This window comes from Microtus ochrogaster, linkage group LG3 (assembly GCF_000317375.1).
Source record: "Microtus ochrogaster isolate Prairie Vole_2 linkage group LG3, MicOch1.0, whole genome shotgun sequence".
Lineage (NCBI taxonomy): Eukaryota > Metazoa > Chordata > Mammalia > Rodentia > Cricetidae > Microtus > Microtus ochrogaster.
Genome location: NC_022029.1, coordinates 12,508,953 through 12,529,086, shown reverse-complemented (window position 1 = coordinate 12,529,086; position 20,134 = coordinate 12,508,953). Strand labels below are relative to the sequence as shown.

Below are 20,134 nucleotides of genomic sequence, written 5' to 3'. Positions count from 1 at the left end.
CATATGTGCACCTCTCTCTCTCTGTTTCTCTCTCTCACACACACACATGCATACATACATACATACACACAAACACACACACACCACATGTGTATTTTAAAGAACAGAAGAGTTTACCACCTTTATTATTATTTTATAATCTGTTTGTTTCACTTAATGCACCAAGAGCAACCTAATATGACACCCATTATTCATCTGCACCTTTCTGTTCAAGTCATTGCTACATGGGAATAGCCATCATGTATTTAGCCTAGTGGCTATGTCAAGCCTTTAGCATTTAAGAAATGTATCATAACCAATGCTTTGACAAATAAACTTATATTTAAATTGATGGCTGCTGAATTCCAGGACACAAAATGCAGTGAGCAGAAAAACATACTTGTAGGGTTTTTCTATCAGTCTCCCATGTGTCCTTAGAGATGCTTCTTTTGGTGTGTTCCTAACCTGTGACATAGAGATGCTCAACACGTGTTGAGCATCAGCAGAAAGCACCATGCCCTTCCCACGCCAACCTCAGTTCCTGAGATTCAACACTGGAATGACAAATTTCCAGGTTCTTTGGGTTCAAATCAGGTCTTTGAAAGAAGTATAGGCTGGCACATCAAGAGGAGAGAAGCGAGCAGGGGAATCTTCTCTTTCCAAAGCCTCTAGGTTAGGAATGTGCCGAGGCACATTTCAGTCACATGGACCATAGTCACAGAGTTGTGAGCGAATCTGGGATGATTACCAAATGCCAACAAGAGCAAGGGCATTTCATGTCCCTCTTCTTCCTCTTCTCTCTGCAGAGACATCTTTCTATTTTTTAAAAAACTTAAGGAAGAAGCAACTTTAAGGTTCTGTGTGGAGTTGTTCTCTGGGATGGCTTCCATTTCAGGAATTTCCAGTGTCGTGAATTAGCATGAGGAGACACTTTATATGTGGTCTCTTCTAATGTCTGGGAGGAAAAGGGCTGAGACAATCAAGATGCCAACTTCATAGCTGGTCTCCTGGATCCTCTCCCCATCTAAGGCATCAGGATCTTTTCTAGGATTTGGTGAAAAACCTCGCAAGAACAAAGGGGTCATTTGTTTGTCCTTCCCCTAGAAAAATTTTTTTAAGTGCCTACAAAGGAATAGATTGTGGCACAGAATGCTGAGAGGTAGGTCACTGCTCTGAATGTCCTTTTACTCGGGATCTAAAACTTGCCATTTCTAAGAACAGGAAAAACAGAGTCCAGAGTCAGGCAGGTCATTAACCCAGGTCATCTCATATCTGTGTTCCATTGAATACTTAGAATTTTTCTCTATGCACTCAGCACCAAAAGAAACTAAGAAGGATAATTATACCTCTACCATGTAATGTTAAGCATTTTGGTTTTCTTCAATTTAAAAGAGAAACTTTTAAACTTTGTTTATGCCAGTATTTCTCAAAATAATTTAAGCAGAATCCATTCCAATTAAAGCAAGGAGATAACAATTAATAAAACCTAGTACATTTTAGAAAAATTTTAAAAATCCAAGGGACAATAACAGTGGTGTGATGTGATTGTTAATCTCAATTGTAAACTTGATAGACTCTCAGATCAACTAGGAGATGAGCCTCCAGGAGTGCCTGGGAGAGCTATCCTGATTAGGTATCCAATGTGGGAAAGCAGTCAACTATGGGTGGCATCATGCCCTGGGCTAGGATCTTGCATTGTGTAAAAAGAAAGAGTGAGTGAAAAGCTAACACTTGTTCCTCTCTACTCCTGACTGGGTTTTTCTCTTCTTGTTATTTGGTTTGGGTTGAGTTTTTTTGTTTTTGTTTGTTTATTTGTTTGTTTTCACATGACTTGACACTTTCCATTTCTGCTGCCTTAATTTCCCTGTCATGATGAACTCCGCCCTTGAACAGTCAAATAAAGCCTTTCTCCTTTAAGTAATTTAAGTCAGAGAATCTTTATCACAGCAACATGAAAGAAACTAAGACAAGGAATGTGACTCATTTTATTAGGCCAATAAAGTGGAATTCTTGGTGAAGTTTTTTTTTCTTTTTTTTTTTTTTTAGTGTTAAAACGCTTAATAAAGCCAAACTATGCTACTGTGGGAAAGGGTCTCTGAAATCATGTATCTAAACCAAAGATATAACAAGAAACATCAAGAAAAAAAAATGCCACAATTATTCTACTACCCAGTTGACTGCTTGTCTTTTGTCTGCCGCTGCATTTTTTTCTCACTCCAACTCTATGCAGTTGGTCGGCCAATTACAGAAGCAGAACGCTGCTTTAGAAAGGTTAAATGAGTTGCCAAGGGTCTGGCAATACATAATTGAAAAAAAAAAAAACTGGCCTAAAATGTAGTCATTGAATCAGGATAGAAAACATTTTGAGCTCATTTCACTCAACAGTTCTATTCAATGGATAAAAACATCCATGCTCAAAGCCCAGGATGGTGAAAGAGATGAGAATAATGGCACACTCCATGACGTACCGAGCTGTCCTCTGTACACAGCCCCATTTTCTGTACGCCCGAGCAAACTAAATAGTGCACATAAGCCAGGCACTGGGTATAAAGATCAGGGCCAAAGTCCATCATAGTGGGTCAAATATTAAAAGCAAAGTAGCTCTAACCAAAACATGTAGGAACTACCATTGCTTCAAATTTAGAGTGGCTATCTTCCATGCAAGAATTCTTGTTTCTATAAACAATTCTGCTAGTATTAGCAGAGATTTTTGAAAATGTATTTGCTTTACATATGTGGCAAAATTAAAGATGAAACATTCTAGTAATTTTGCACCGTGTATGAAAATATACTGATCCCAAGCTTAGTGATGTAATAGCAAGCACCTTTCTTCTCCCAGAAACTTAACAAATAACACACGGTCCACTGAGCAAAAATTGGAATGTCAAAGCTAAGCTGAGTATGCATTCCCTAGAGCTGTATGACAAGAAATAACGTAACATATTAAAATGGAAATTTCTCATTTTTGTGGCTATGCAACAATAAAACAGAAAGGTGTGCATGTGTATGTGTGTGTGAGTTGCTGTTAGTTTACTACTATAAATTTTCAAACTTAGCCCCTCACAAGCATAGTAAAAATCTGACATTTGTTTTACTCCTTGTATACACTGACCTGCAACTATATTCATTCATGTAAACTGAGTTCCAAATAAATTAGACATACTGTTTTAATCAGAAAACACCAGTGAAAGAAAAGGAAAAAGGAAACTGAAATATACATGACTGCTTCTTATTTTTTCATTTATTTCATTTTCATTGGTTCCTGACTCTATTGCTTGTTTTAAATATGCAATATAACTTTAATGGGAATTAAATACTACTATGAAAATGTGGGCAAATATCTGTTCAATGATTCTATTACACTGGGGGTATCTTTAAATTAAAAGTAAAAAGTTGATAGAAAATGTAATAAAATTTCTTGTGAGTTAATCACCTCATACTAGACTTGACAATTCATTTTCTCCTAATAGAATGATTAGATTTATGATATGTATCATCCAATTTCAGTTTTCATAAATATATATTCCCATGCAAAACCAAACTGATCTCATTTACTTTACTTCTGCTCTTGAAAATATCAAGCAGTTGTATGGCATCCTACAAGTGACAATACAATCTATGTTTACATGGGATTGGAGTCAAAGTCTTCATTTTTGAATTTGGAATAAGACTAACTAATGACAGTCATAATATAGAAACACATTGTAGATGCTATCTATGTCTGTCATTTTCCTACAGAGTGAAAATGTAGGTGAGATGGGAAAGAGTTTAAAATGAAAACAAACCATGGAGAGCTCATGAATGTAAAGACAATAGCAAATATTGAGTGTGTCCAGGTAATTGAAGACAATAGTTAATATTGAGTGTGTACAAGCCATTTTCCAAGAGAGTAACTTTTAGCTTTTATTACTAAAAAATAAATAAACATAACATTATGAGACAGCAGACATGTTAACTTGCTTGATTTTAAGTGTGTGTGAAGATGATTGTACCATGTTTTATCAATTTAATATACAAAACAAATTTTATAAAATCATATAAATTTGAAACCACCTTACATATCATGGTAGAAGCTCAATGAAACCCTAACAAAAATATTACACAATAGTTGTATATAAAGGGACAGTGCAAATAAATGTTCACATGTGTCCAACTAAGACCAGTTCATGAAACTGCAGTAATTGCTATTATGAAGCATTTGTTAGGATACCAACCTCTGCCAACATTTAGGAAGAAATGGACGAGTTACATAGCATAGCGTGTACCTGTTCACTAGAATAATTAAGGTCATGCTACCATGCTGACCTTGGAACACATTTCTCCCACACACAGCAATATCTATGACCTAGCATTTGAACATTTTTATTCATGTCTATGCTGCTGAAGGGTTCATTCTGGCAGACTGTAATCCACTGAAACGTGGAACTTGAGTGGAAGTGTGTGCCCTTGTGCCTAAAGAGCTGAAATATTATGGTTATTATTTGTCTAAGATTACTTCATATACCCAGCTTAACACTTGTTCAAGAGTTCGCATTTATTTGGAATAATACAAATTCTCTTTTATTTCTAATAAAAGCCATGTAATGTTTCCTATAATATATATATAAACTTAGGGCAAGTACATATTATAGCCATATTTTGATACTAGGGATAATCTTATCTGTTTGCCCTACATACTCCAAGGCAGGGGTCTGGCACTCATGAATCATGCGTCCCCTGCTGAGCCATCTGCATACCCAGCACATAGGAGCAAATTACACAGTGCTACTGAATTACAGCAATAAGCAAAGTCTATTTTCCCGTAACAGTTTATAGGTCATCACAGAAAGCGTTTGCATTGTGTGAGGTCACTAGGGTTCACAATTCATCTTCATCCGTACATAACCAATGAAACAGTGACAGGCACATCACAACTACCTGAGAGGTATGTTTTCAAGTGGGGACAATGTATACACAATTAGCAGATTATCCTTTCAGTAAAAATATTGTATACAAATCACATTGCAAAAATATTACTGATAATATCTCTTTTGAAACAAATCAACTGAATCAATTGTGTTTTTTCTATTTGGCCTATTATTATTAGGCTTTAAGATTTCAGTGCAGTTTGTGGACTCCACAAACTGAGAGCAGGTCACTCACTGTGTCACAAAGCTTTCACTTAGGTTTGAATATTTTTAACAATTGTGTTGACTATCTTCAACTGGACTGACAGGACTCAGAGTCCTAATGATTTCAGATGATGTATTACGTTAACCATTATTAAGCACTGAAGGAGAAAAATTTACTGTGTAAGGAAGTAATTCATTAATCCTGATATTTGATGTCACCGGTAATCTGTGTATTTCTTCAGAGAGACCTGAAAGGTTGCCTATAGCCAGTGGCTGCTTTGTGAAATGGGGATAACATGACTCACGTAGACTGATCACATGTCTTCCGATCAAGCTCTGTTTCAGTGTTTAAAACTTAATCTGTCTGATGCTGCATATGCCGATCATGCTAACAGGAGGCAGGAAGAAGGATACAATAAATGTTACAAACCATGCCACTCCTGACTCTGTTCATTCTGTCTTGGTCTTCTTCACCCAGCACACACTTAATTAGCCACCCTCTTATGAATTAAGGAATGATTATAGACTACACATATCTTATCCTGCATTGAAATCCAGGTTTTCACATTTTATTTATACTCTATTGGTGAAAATTTTCAAAATTAGCAATGCTTCAGAACTCCCTTTTGATTCTGGAGAAGTATAATTAACACTCCTGAGCCTTGGTGCTTCAAGCTTACTTGTATAAAAACAGTGAGTTACTGTGTGGATTAGGTCAGTGCATAACAGGGATAGGATAAGAAGCAGAGCAACATCAGGTACGCAGGGCAGCAGCTCCACAACTGATACAGTACTTTCACACATTTTAAAATGTTTTTCAAAGTCTGGTTACAACTTTTCAGAATGCTCTAAATTGAATAAAAGAAATACGTATTTATTTAGCAATAGTCACAGTGAACAGCATCCCCATTCAGAACACCACTGAGCAGCTGTAGAAGACAGACCGGCCAGATGTCCCAACCAAATGCTCCAGTGACTAGCTCTGAGCTGTAAGCACTGTACCGTTACTCAACAGCATGAACTCCTGTAACTTCCTTTATCCACTATTCTCCATCCAAGCGGATCTTTCTCTCGGGCAAAATGAAGAATAGACTGAACGGCTGTACATAAAACCATGCCTAGCTTGCATTTCTGCCAGTGTGTATTGGCCAATTTCTATTGTAACAATCAACTGAACAAGTTTGGAGCAACTGAAAAGCTTTGCTACACAGTTAAATGTAGAGTAGGTCTATTGATTATTTAGTCACTTTTAAAATTTTCCACATTTGCTGTTGCCAGTGATTATCCCTGTTTGTGCATATACAGCACAGAATATGTGTGTGTATGTGTGTGTGTGCATGTGTGTTTTATATGATATATATGTAAAAACTGTAAATACTACGCCAAACAGCTAATAAACAAATACAGTAAAGTTTTCAGATATAAATTCAATATGCAAAATTAAGAAGCAATTTTTACAGGTATTGAAGAAAGAAAATAATTCCATTTAAATAGTATTAATAGCATTAATAGCATTGAAAGCATCAAAAAATAAAGTCCTTAAAAATAAATTTAATGCAGGTTTTACAGTCTCTGAGAACTAAAATGTATAAAACATTCATGAAAGAAATTGAGAAGACATGGGTACATGGGAAGATAACCTATGTTCATGGATCTGTAGAATCAACAACATCAGTAGTTCACTTTGGCCGAAATAGATTAGATCTGAGATGTGTCTCTGGTCTCAACTAAAATACCACATCTTCCAGAAACAGACAAAAGCCGTAAACCCAGAAGAGTCAGATCAGAGGACATTAAATGCTCAAAGTCACTTTGAACAATAAGTAATCATACCAATACTTCAGATTCATAACTGGAGGCACTAGAACGCTAGATTTCACAAACTGTCACAAAGCTGGAGTAACAAAACAATAGTGTACTGGCATAAAAACAGTCACATAATGCATGCAATGGGACAGAGAACCTACAAACCCACAGACTGGACATCTGCCAACCTTGGCCAAATGCATCAAAAGCCCACAGTAGCAAAAACTGCACTGGGAAATTTTCAACAAGCATCACTGTTGATGTGGACAGTCACATGCAGAATGGAAAATTGAACACAACATTCAAACCTTGAAAATAATATATGAAAACATAAAGGAACATTTATTGACATTGGTCTGAGCAGTCATTTTTTTTGGATCAGATTAAAACACTACAGACTACAAAAACACACAAATCAAATGGCATGAGACTCTTGGCTTCTCCACTGCAAATCAGATGACTCTTAAGAATACAGAAGTAGTCTGTTGAATAGAAGAACAAGTTCATGAACCATGTATCTGTTAGGTGTTAATTTTTTTAATGAACCTGAACTACTCAATAGAAAGGAAGTAAATAACTTGGGTTAAAAATGGACAAAGGAGTGTACGAGCCAGAGGGGATGGAGAACACCATAAAAGCAAGGCCTTCTAAACACAACAGAACCTACCCACATATGCCTGTGGCACCATGCAAGCATAGGGCTGGCACAAGTCTTCACCAGATGGAATCCTAGAGCAGAAAAGAGAAGTGAACACATTCCCCTAACCCAACCCATAAGCTCTCTCCAGTTTATAACCACTTGCAAATGAAAACTTAGCTTTCTCCAAGGGAGTCTGACTGGAGAAACTCACTGTTAAGGGTAGGCCCCACGCCCAGCAGCAGATGGTCAACACAAAACAAACACAGTGGCATCTTTAGAGGTTCTTTACCCCATAATATTGTGTCAGGGCATTTTTTTAATGCTACAGGTCTTTGCATATATGTTATGACTTGTGGTTTTGTGAGGGTTTGGCAGGGAGTGGGGGGATTCTTGTGTATGCAAATGTGTGTGCTTCTGTGTCCATATGTATTTTTCAAGCTTTTTCTTTGACTCTTTTCCTCCTGTTTGCTTTAGTTTTATTATAATATGATTCCTTAGCTACCTGTTTGTTTTCTAAGGATAGACAGAAATGGTGCAGATGAGGATGGGAAGGGAGGTGGGGAGAACTGGGAGCAGTTAGGGTAGGGGAAGTTATATTCAGACTACTTCATATGAAAAAGATCTATTTCTAACAAAAGAAAAAATTAATAAAAAGGAGCTGGACAGTTGGCTCACTGGGTAAAGTATAGGGGAAGTTATATTCAGACTACTTCGTATGAAAAAGATCTATTTCTAACAAAAGAAAAAATTAATAAAAAGGAGCTGGACAGTTGGCTCACTGGGTAAAGTGACTGATGCACAAACATGGCATCCTGAATTTAGATACCCAAAACCCACATGGAGAACAAAACAGCTTGACAGAGCACACCTGCAAACCCAACACTAGGAAACAGAGGCAGGTAAATCCTGGGAGAACTGGCTGAGAAAGAGATTCCCAATAGCAGCCTATGGCCTCCATATACACCTGTTAAAAAGTGGATTTGCATACCAAACACACACACATAAACCACAGATACACTACATACACCATACACACACGCATACAACATATACACTCACATGCATATATACATAGTCACATAAAAACCACACATACCACAGTCGTGCACGGGAGCACACACCATGCACACTCCTAAATGAATTATCTGGGTAGACATTTATCAAAGAAGACACACAAATGGCCAAAGGTTACACGAAAAACATTCATTACTAACCATCAAGAAATGAAATTCCAAACCACAATGACATTGCCTTATACCCATTAGACTGGTCAGCTAAAAAACAACAGATGACAAACATCTTGAGGATGTGAAAGACAGAGTAGCTTGAGCTCCTGCTGCTAGGAACGTAACTGATTGAGCCATTATCAAAACAGTATGCAAGTTCCTTAAATACAGAATCACATCTACCATGTACTTTGGCAATCATTCTCATTGGTATCAAGAAATTACTCACAATAGTCAAGATATGTAATCAAGCAAAAGAGTAATTAGCAGCTGAATGAGTACAAACATTGGTGTGTGCACATGTATGTAAATGAAATGCTCTTCAGCCTTCAAAGGGCTTTTAAAGAGAAGGAAATCCTTGCATTTGCCATAGCATGGCTAAACCCTGAGGTCATCCTACAATGGAAAGTAAGCCAGATGTAGAAAGGTACGTATTTTGGGATCTCTCTTCTATGTGGAAGCTATTCTAAAAACATTAAGCCCATAGAAACAGGTTAGAATGGTGGTTACCAGGGGCTAGGAGATGGGACCATACAGCCAGATGGTGGTCATAAGATATAAAGCTTTATCTGGGGCAGAGGAGGCAGGGAATGTCCTAGGAACCTAACATGCAGCACAGTTGTTATAGTTGTTAGTGTTGCATTGTATTCATAAACTGTCACCACAATAAGAGGAAAAGTCATGGAAGATGTTGACTATGTTAATTATCTTTGTTGCTGTGATCATTTTAGGTTGCATGTACACTTACTAAAACATTGTGCTGTATTCCATAAATATGATTTTCTTTAGTTAGCTGTACCTAATTAAAGATGGGAGCACATCTCACCTTAGTTACCAGAAACCATATCTTTCTTTCCACTGATATTAAAAATAGGTAGAATACAAGAAAGCAGGAGTATCCCAAAGAAGAATTTAGGAAATAACAGGGTAAAGAAAAAAAAAGAAAAATATAACAAGAAGAAAGGGAGGGAGGTGTGCCTGTTGTCTCATTACCCAGGAAGCAATGAGACAAATACACTCAGAAAGCATGCTGGGCAAATCCAAGGTCTGTCACCTCTATTTCCCCAGTGTTCCTAGTCCAGGGATCCTGGCCACCACAAGAATGGCAATGTGGTTAATCCACTTCTATGAGCCCCATTGGTCAATTTCCTGCACTTCCAAGTTTCTCGAACACAGTAAATAATCATCAATTTTTTTAAAATAGAGCAAATGGGATCACTGAAAGTTAGTTAAAAAATAAATAAATAAGTGCTTGTTGCTCTTTACCAAGATCATTCTAATTAGAATCTGAAAGATGAAATAACATATTTCAAATTTCATTAGAAATAAATCTAATGATTTTATTTAAACTGTGGATATGTTTCGCATCAAAAACATGGCCATAATTTTGTAATTTACTTGAATAATCCTTGAGTTATTATAGATATTCAGAACCATTGCAAAATTGGCTTTATCAGCTTCCTGATAAAGTAGCAGAATTCCTTCCTTACAGATGAAAGGGTCTTAGACACTGAGCACAAGCTTCCGTGCCTAGCAAATGACCAGTACAGCATGAAGTTCCACCATTTTAACCCCAAACCCACTGGGTTTCATATCAATTTCTTGCTCCAATTTCTATATTTATGGCTTCATTTTTATACTAGGAAACTTTAAGAACTTACAACACCCCAAAGAGAAATATCTGCAAATGTTTCATTTTATAACATTGGTAGATTTCTGCTTTAGAATATTAAAATGAGGACTGTATTTTAAAAGGTAGAAAACAAGCCCAAGTTAATGCGAAGTGCTTTAATGAACCGTTTGTGATTTACATTGCATATTTTAAGAGCAAGCAAATGGGAAGTGGAATGAAACATGCTTCCAAAACTTCCTACATCCAAAGCAACAAATTCTTCTACTAATTCCTTTATTGCATAATTCAGTCAGAGGAAGCTGTGTGTTGGCTATGACCAGGGAAGTGGTAGTTCAGATAGAAAGATGTATGCTAGCTAGGGCCATCAAGGTAACTCCAGCAAGCTGCATGAACGTGGTACTCACTTCCCCTCTACAAATTCCACATTCCTCAGTATAAAATCAGGAAATAGTTTTAAATAGAGGTTCTGTTGACAGCCTTCCTTTCGTCCTTTGGTATATGAATGTGATCACGCGTTTTTCTGATAAGAGACTCCATTGCTATACCTAGAATATGTCATTAAAGCCCCACATTTATCCAGAAACAAACTTAAGATTCTAGAAGTTAGAAATCACCATATGAATCCATGATCTCTGTTTGGTATGCACTTTCAGTCTCAGTTTGCAAAAGCATATGTTTGGTAATGAGTTGATATCTGGTATGCAAATATGTCATTTAGTAAGAGATGGTGTCATTACAAAGAAATCAAATAAAAGATCTTCATCTTGAAATGTAGGACTGAGGAATGATAACAAGCTGCTACTCTCACAAAGAGGAATTCCAGACCCACCATCCACATAAAAGCAGCCATTCTTTCTGAAATGTCACCAATACTTTAGCGCTTACGATATTCTTCATTTCGGTAGTTTTCTTCCAGAAATTAAAACAATCAGGGATATTGTGCAGTGCATGGCATTTCCCAGGGTTAACAGTGTGACAAAATAAAAGCCCTATAAAAGTGCGGTGCTCCCCCCACATGTATATCTAATGGCTGCTTTCTGATATATATGAAGGATAGTGGTATTCCAAGTTTATCACTGTAGTATAAAACAGGCAGTCTTACCTTGCCCATCTGGTCCTTCTTGACAAATCCAGTGGCAGCAGCAATGTTCCCAGCTCCCTCCACTGTCTTCTGGGCGACAGCTGTCACACCAGTCACCACTGCCCCTCCAACATTGGTCACTTGCTCTTTGGTCTTCTCAGCCACTGAAGGAAATCAAGAGCAACACCATAATAAAAGATGGTGGTATGGCAGACTTTAAATAACTACTCTTCCATCAGCTCTCAACAGCTATAAACACATACACCATAGGCAACAAGAGTTGAAGAACAAGACACCAAGGTAGAAGTAACCTGTTTTAGCCAAAGACTGAATCTGAGCTATAATTATGCATAGCTTAGAAAATCCTGAGCATTTAGTTGTAATACAATGCAAGCAATGTTTGCTTTGCATTCAAGCAAATGGACAGAAAACCATGCACCTGTTGCAGTGTCAAGTTGCCAGTCTGGGTATTTCAGTCCTATTCACTTTCCGTGCCAACGCTTTGATCTCATTTACCAAGTTCACTTCCATTATCCCTCTGAGCAAACACGTCTCACAATCCAGTATCATTACTTTGAACACACAAGGAAAAGTGTTCCTAGATCCTTAACTTTTGAGCAGGCCCAATTTAATGCTAGTAGAAAATTTCACACCATGAACTTTGATATATGCTCAGAATTATTCTAAAACAGAGTATGAAACTGCCTTCAGACAATATGTACAAGGTATATGTAATATAAGTGAATTTTATGTTTAGACCTGGGTCCCATTGCCAAGATATATCGTTATAGTTATGCAATTATCCCCAAATCAAAAACAGTTGAAATCTAAAGCAAGTGTTGCCTTAAGTAATTCTGAGAAGGGGACGCTAAGTGTTCATGCTCCTCGTATGTTTCGGAGATAGAAGATCAGTGAGGACATGGTAGAGGAAAATGATGGTTCTTTTAATAGATTGTTTTTTTTAATTATGTGTATTTGCATCTGGTGGGGACAGGTATGAGCATATGTGTGCAAGTGCACAAGGATGCCATAAGGTGGTGTCAGGCCCCTGGAGCTGGTCTTACAGGAGGACAAAAGCTTCCCAGCAGGATGCTGAGAACATAATTCTGGTCCTGTGGAAGAACAACAAGTACTCCTCAACACTGAGCCATCTCTCCAGTCAAACAAAACTGTTGAGACGAAATTTCAGCCACTTTAATGGAAACAGGGAAGCTATAATTTTAGTAAATATGAAAATAGATTTACAGAACACACTTATATTATGGCTACTTAATATGTTTTTTAGACAAGTTAAAGTTTAGAGAAGATTCTACAAATAGTTTAGAAGGTATTTATAAGCAAAGACTTACTTTCATATAAAAAATTCTCTGTGTCATCCTAAAAGGACACCTAATTGTTAAGCTAGTCTGTCCCAGTCCTGTGTGTGTGTGTGTGTGTGTGTGTGTGTGTGTGTGTGTGTGTGTGTGTAAAACAGAACTCAAAATAAAATAAAATATGTTTCTCTTAACTCCATAGTTCTGTGCAAGAAGTGTAAGGCAAGAGATTCCGCTTCTTAAACAATGCTAAGTAAAACAATAAAACAAATAAGTAAAGGAACCTTCTGTACCTAAACCTCCACATCTTAGATCTATACACCCTGATGTCTCCCAGAGCTTATCAACATGGATGTCATCTGCGCCTTTCATTTACTCTACATTTTTTTCTTTCGCCTTTGTGCCAGATTTCGGGGTTAGGATATTTGAGTTCATACTCTCCATGTGTGTTTTTCTCCTAAGCAAATAACTTCTGTTTTTCTTCACATACTCTCTGAAAAGCTTGAATCCTCATAATCCGAGGAGTCACAGCACATCAGCCAGTCATATGACTACTGAACTGTACAAATTTTAGTACAGGACCATTAACCCAATAATGTGGACAATGAAAATTAATTTACAAGGGACAAGTTCTGTAATTGAAGTTACATTATTTGTAAAGGCACAGGACTTATCCCTCAGACCAGGCAGAGAGAGAAAGCCTGAAGGTCATGCACACTGCAACCAGCATCCACATAAATTACTCTGTAGCTGCCTTTTAGGTCGGAGTTCTGTAAGTCTACCTATGAGCTCTCTGTCATTCTGTCTGCTTCCTGAAGAGCACTGAGTATCCACAGTCTAATTTTAAAGGCCAGGGGAGTGCTATATTAGAAAATTTGTTTTTAAACATCACTGGAATCATACTGAATTGTTTCAGGTTATTATTTTTCTTTCAAGAATATGACAAAAAGTTTTACTTGAGATTAACATTTTCTTGTTAAAACAACTCAAAGCAATGCAAAATAGGTTTTGTCTTTTTAGGTATTCATATTTTCTGCCAGCCATAAGCTTTACATTTTGTGCACACATCTTTATATAAATATAAACTTTAATCTCTTTTTAAAACACAAAAATTGTACAGTAAGTGCAAATTATACATGATTGCCATTTTAAACAATATTATAAAATGACAACATACGGTAATGATAATATATGTGGTTAAAAAGATAAAAATATAAATATCTGTAGGACTATATTTAGACTTTAAGGTCTACAGTTTATCTACTCACTGACACTGCCTTAAAGTACAAAAGGAGACAAACTTTTTGTGTTTTATTCATTCAATAAATGACATTTATTTTGTGGCTAAAGACCTTATAATCAGGATCAAGAGTATTTAGCTACTGTCTTAGTGTTTTCATTGCTGCAGTGGAACACCATGACCATAAAACAAGGTGGGGAGGAAAAGGATGATTCAACTATCACTTCTCATCTCTATTCACCAATGAAGGAAGTCAGGACAGGAATGCAAACAGGGCAGAATCCTGGAGGCAGAAGCTGATGAGAAGGCCATGGAGGGGTACTACTTACAGGCTCTCTTCTTCAGGATAGCTTAGACTGCTTTCTTAGCAGGCCAGAGGGGCACTGCCCACAATGGACTGGGTCCTTCCTCATTGATCACTAGCAGAGAAAATGCCTTACAGTTGGATCTCATGGAGTCATTTCCTCAACTGAGGCTTTTTCCCATCTGACTTCTCTAGCTTGTGTCAAGTTGACACGTGAAACCACCCAGCACACCTCCCAATCAATAGACATGGTAGAATTCAAACTGACTTGTATTTATCCCAAAGTGTCTGTCTTGTCTAATTGGTAAGTAGACTTCCTTCTAATCAGAAGCCCTCTTCCATTCACTTTCTCTGTTTTAATCCACTCAACTGCCATAGCCTGCTAAAGACCTGCAAAAGACTCCTTCTTTTTCCATGGGCCCATGAATTTCTCGCTATATCTCAGTGACAAACAATGAGAATGTTATCAAAATTTACCATATGTCTACCTACATTGGGTCTCTATGTTTTAAGCTCTTTAAAATCATGAGCACAGCTGTCTTGTTCCTTCCTTATATGATGCATTGGCAGATATTTAACAAGCAATTTGAAATTTACCAAAAAGGAACTTAAGCCGGGCGATGGTGGCGTACGCCTTTAAATCCCAGCACTCGGGAGGCAGAGGCAGGCGGATCTCTGTGAGTTCGAGACCAGCCTGGTCTACAGAGCTAGTTCCAGGACAGGCTCCAAAGCCACAGAGAAACCCTGTCTCGAAAAACCAAAATAAATAAATAAACAAACAAACAAACAAAAAGGAACTTAATGCCAAACTTAATGTCCAAATTAATTTTAATAATTAGATTTATATATTATTTAGTTGCTAAAAGTAAAATTTTAATTCTAAAGTTATTATACATACAACAATAAAGTGAAAAATTAAATAAAATATTCAAGAAACCTCACACTATAGTTATATAAATAAGGTTTATCATCATTATTTTTAAGTTTTTACAAAATTTTTGTAATTTTTATTTGCACAAGTCTTTTGTGTATGTGTGTGTGCTCCATCTATGTAGGGTCCTTGGAGGCCAAGGGAGGATTAAGTTCCCCAAGCTCTAGAGTTAGAGATGCTTGCGATAGGTCAAGTAGAAGATGGGAAGCACACCAGATCCTCTGCAACCACAGCCAGTGCTCCCAGTTGCTGAGCCCATTCTGCAGCCCCGCAGTTTATTGTGAAACAACGTCAAAGATGCCTTTCAATAAATCTGATGAAATGTATTCTTATATTCCTGCCACATGACACATAGACTGGCAACTGAAACAATATCATGAAATCAAAATGGTAGAATTTAAGATGTTTTCTACATTTATATTGAAGAATTATCTGACTGAGAGATTTTCTTTTCTTTGGATTTGATAAGTAGAAAAGTTACCACTGAAGTTTCTTAGTTTATATTCCTGCTGAAAAACTACAGTGGGAATCTTGGGGGAACTTCAACCGTCGTAGGTAAGGGTGCAAGCTGCAGGGGAGTCTCCTTCTTCTTTGTGTAAACATTACTAACAATAATGGAAATATCACTGAGTGGGTATGATGCACCTGAAATGGGCACTTATACCCAGCACAGTAAACCACCAACTCTTCCTCTATTCTCATATTGAGGTGGATGCCAGAAACATTTGTCCGTGTAACTGAAATTCGGGTTTTATATTAAATAATATTACCTCATAAATTAAGCATTTTATTTATAGACAATGAGAGGAATGGTACTTACTGTGGCATCTTTTTGACAATGCATCTATTCATCACCAGATTGACTGTGACAGTGCATTTGATATTCTGCCACTACCAGCGTACTTAACTAGTAGAACGGCACTTCATATTGCTGCAGCCACACCCCTGTGTCCATGCAGCTTAACAGAGTCTCTCATAGTGTTTTGTGAAACACTAGATTCATTTGATACAATAAGTACTGAGAGGAAGCTTCAGATCCCTGGACTATAACATATGCTGCGCATTTATTTACTGTGGGATATCTCAAATTCTTTAAAAAACTAAAGAACTAGAAAAATACAGTATGTATAATTTTCAGCATTATTAAACTATGGAAACGCACTTGCTATTATTCTTTAGAAAATATTTGTAAAATATTGCTTATTGTATAAATACCCCCTCCCTCCCTTGCTCCTTCCCTCCCTTGCTCCCACTCTCTTTCTACATAGCATTAAAAACTCATGTCCTACGTCCTACTATTTAGGGGAACACTAAAAATTTCCAAACTTGCCTACAGAGAGTTCTGCAGCCTGTCACCACAGAAGACTCTGAACCTCACCACTTGCTACCTGTGTTGTAAACCACATTGCATCTCCCTCAACTACCAAAACTGGAACACCATTATTCTAGAGTGGGCCTCTTCATGACATTCTCCGCCTGTCTAATCTCTATGTCTTACTACATTTGTGCTGACGTTTGCCTTTCTTTCAGCCTCCAGAAACCAAGCCGTCTATTTATTTGTATCACTGTCTACTCTTCCTGTTGGTCAACAGAGAGAGAAGGTGTCAGCTCTGTGAGCTTTGAGCCTGTGTTCCTGGACTTCAATTTTACTTTTGCAACCTTCTTTATCAGAAGGCTGTGTGTGTAAAGGGATGAAGCTCTTTTCTTCCCTGACAAATGTCTCTCAGGAAAGGGCCACTGAAAAACACGGTCTTTCATAGATGAGAAACTTAACCAAGGAAAAGATAGGACTCTAGCAGAAAATCACACAGCAATAAAAAAATTTAAAAAAAAAGTGGACTGGATTCCTGGAATTCGGCCTGGCACTTGGCTGTGGATCTCTTCATTTGGTTTCATCAGTTACTGGATGCATACTCTACGATGATAGTTGGGTTATTCACCAATCTGATTACAGGGAAAACCCATTCAGGAACCCTCTCCACTATTGCTAGGAGTCTTAACTAGGGTCATCCTTACGGATTCATGGGAATTTCTCTAACACCAGGTTTCTCCCCATAATGGCTTCCTTTATCAAGATATTTCTTTCATTGCTCTCCCACTGTATGCCTCCCCTGACTCGACCATCCTGTTCCCAGCCCCTCTCCTTTAGCACCCTCCCTTCCCCCAATTTACCTAGGAGACCTCATCTAATTTCCCTTCCCAGGGTCCTCTTTGTTTCCTAGCTTCTCTGGAACTGTGGACTATGGTCTGGTTATCCTTTGCTTTACATCCACTTATGAGTGAGTGCAAACCGTGTTTGTATTTCTGAGTCTGGGTTACTTAGGATGACTTTTTCTAGTTCTATCCATTTGCCTGAAAATGTCACAATGTCATTTTTTTTCACAGCTGAGTTATACTCCATGGTATAAATGTACCACATCTTCCTTATCCATTCTTTGGTTGAGGGGCTTCTAGGTTGTTTCCAGTTTCTGGCTATTATGAATAATGCTGCTAAGAACATTGTTGAGCAGGTTTCCTTGTGGTATGACTGAGTGTCCTTTGGGAATATGTCCAAGAGTGGTATCACTGGGAGGAGGGATTATACGAGCAAGTGATGTTAGGATCATGACTCTGTCCAGCAACAGGTGAAGCAAACTTGTGTGAACCCACAAACTCTAGACAGAGAGCTGTTCAGCCTGCATAGAACCAAACGACGCCATCTGCTTATGAGAGATAGTTGTGTAGCTTAGTCTATCTGAGGGGCCCCTGACAGAGGGACCAGGATATATCCCTGATGCATGAGCTAGCGTTTTTGAGCCCATCCCCTATGGTGGGATACGGTGCTCAGCCTTGTTACGGAGGGGAGGGGAGGGGCTTGATCCTTCCTCTACTTAATGTGCCAAGCTTTGTTGACTCTCCATGAGAGGCCTGACTTTTTGGGAGGTGTGGATGAGGAGTAGACTGGATGGGAGGGAAATGCAAGGGGGGTATAGAAGGAGGGGTTGAAGGAAGAACTGTGGTCGGAATGTAAAACGAATAAAAAAACAAATACATAAGTAAATAAACAAAAGTCTGAATCAAGGTCTGACTGAGTTGTGCCTATTTCCCATACTGAAGTAAGAGGAGCATTTCCTATGTTTCCGTTTTACAGGTTGCTGATGGGCACTTGCTGTGTTGCAGGAATTTGTCATGGTCAAGGATTCCTGGTCATATCAATTACATGCATGAAAGGTCTCTTTCCACTGCAGGAAGTCTGATGCTGACGAATGTCCATTAGGAGTATGGCGACAGTTGTGACAACTCCACTGTGTTTGTTTCCCGCCTACTTTCCTAGCCTTCTATAGCTCTACTGCACACCTCCCTCCCCACATTACTACATCATCTTTGCCGGTTTTCTCCTTTATTGTAAGTCTTATTTTAGATTTATTGAAATTCCTTCTGAAATTGTGCCAAGTGGACATAAATAAAATAAAAACTATATAGAATTTTTAAAATAACATAATCCTAAGCATATCTTCTGAAAAGAACCCTTAATCACAGAGGAAATGTTATAATCAGTATAAATTATGATCCAGATACCAAACATTAGAGAAATGTTTATGTGAAATATAAAATATTTGAGGAAAGAATAGCATTATTACATTTTATTTACTTTGCTGCCTTTTTGTTTGTTTGCTTGTTTCTGAGCCAAATACCCAAATACCAAACCATTAAGAATAAGTATGGCTGGCAAATTTAAAGCCATCATTCTTAATCATTAGACATTTGGGCTATAAATCTTTAATCCATATTTGTCTATTTAAAAATATTTCATAAAGAATAAGATTTAAACAAAGCCAGTATATGAGGTACATTAGTGCATACCTATAATACCAATACTTAGAAAGTTGAAGCAGAAGCCAATCTGGCCTACATAGCAATACTGAGTCTCATCAAAGCAAAACAAATTTAAAAATAGGTATATAAAAAGTAAACTGACCAGTGTTCCTCTGTAGACAGTGGTTTTGACAGCTACATTTGGAACCATAAGCATAAGGTGCAATTGACCTATAGGACATTTTAGATATCACCCCAGGATAAAAACCAGTGCAACTTACCTGTGGTCACACCATGAACCACTCCTTCCTTAGTTTTGGAACCTAAAAACAAAGAAATTGAATGCATAAGGCTTAAACTGTCCTTGGATTTTCAGTCAGCCAATTAAACCATCTCAATATTTTGAAGTTCATGTGCAGACAACCTCAAAGGACAAGCAAAACCACACACTCTCACAAAACTCATTAAACTGGGGAGATTCAGCCACCAGAGCACATGAAAGCCAGCAGAGGCCTCTCCAGGTGAGTGCAGGAGGAAAGATCGGAGAGCATAATTAATGGGCAGAGAGTTTAGTCAGCAGTGTGTAACTCTGTGCTATTCCAGTGGGGTGATCACAGACAGCATCAGGGTACGGGGTAACTCAAAACACTACAAGAGAGTTTAACGGTGCTTGCTAAAAAGATCTCATAAGTGTTTTGTTTGTCTTTGTTTTTTTCATGGATTTCTCTGCATAGCCCCAGCTGTCCTAGAATTTGCTCTGTAGAACAGGCTGGCCTTGAACTCAGAGATTTATGCCTGCCTCTGCCTCCCTGGTGCAGGGATTAAAGGTGTACGTCATCATACCCAGAAACATCTGACATATTTGAGGTGACAGAGATGTGTAATCTGATCTCACAATGTAAACATAAAAGAAACATCACAAGGGGTCTCACTGATAGGTAAACATTTTGTGCCTTTATGTATCAGATAAATAAAACTTAATTTACGGGCGGTGGTGGTGCACGCCTTTAATCCCAGCACTTGGGAGGCAGAGGCAGGCGGATCTCTGTGAGTTCGAGACCAGCCTGGTCCACAA

General features: G+C 37.9%; 1 protein-coding gene across 3 annotated transcripts in view; it reads right to left on the bottom strand.

Moving 5' to 3' along the window:
- Snca (synuclein alpha) overlaps positions 1 to 20,134 on the bottom strand; it is a 102,877-nt gene that overhangs the window by 71,918 nt on the left and 10,825 nt on the right. For all 3 annotated transcript variants that reach the window (XM_026786036.1, XM_013351283.2, XM_005360554.3), the window contains 2 exons: positions 19,341 to 19,382; positions 11,498 to 11,640 (listed from right to left, as the gene is read on the bottom strand). In XM_026786036.1, the coding sequence (XP_026641837.1) occupies positions 11,498 to 11,640; positions 19,341 to 19,382 (185 nt within the window). The remainder of the gene's footprint in view (positions 1 to 11,497; positions 11,641 to 19,340; positions 19,383 to 20,134) is intronic.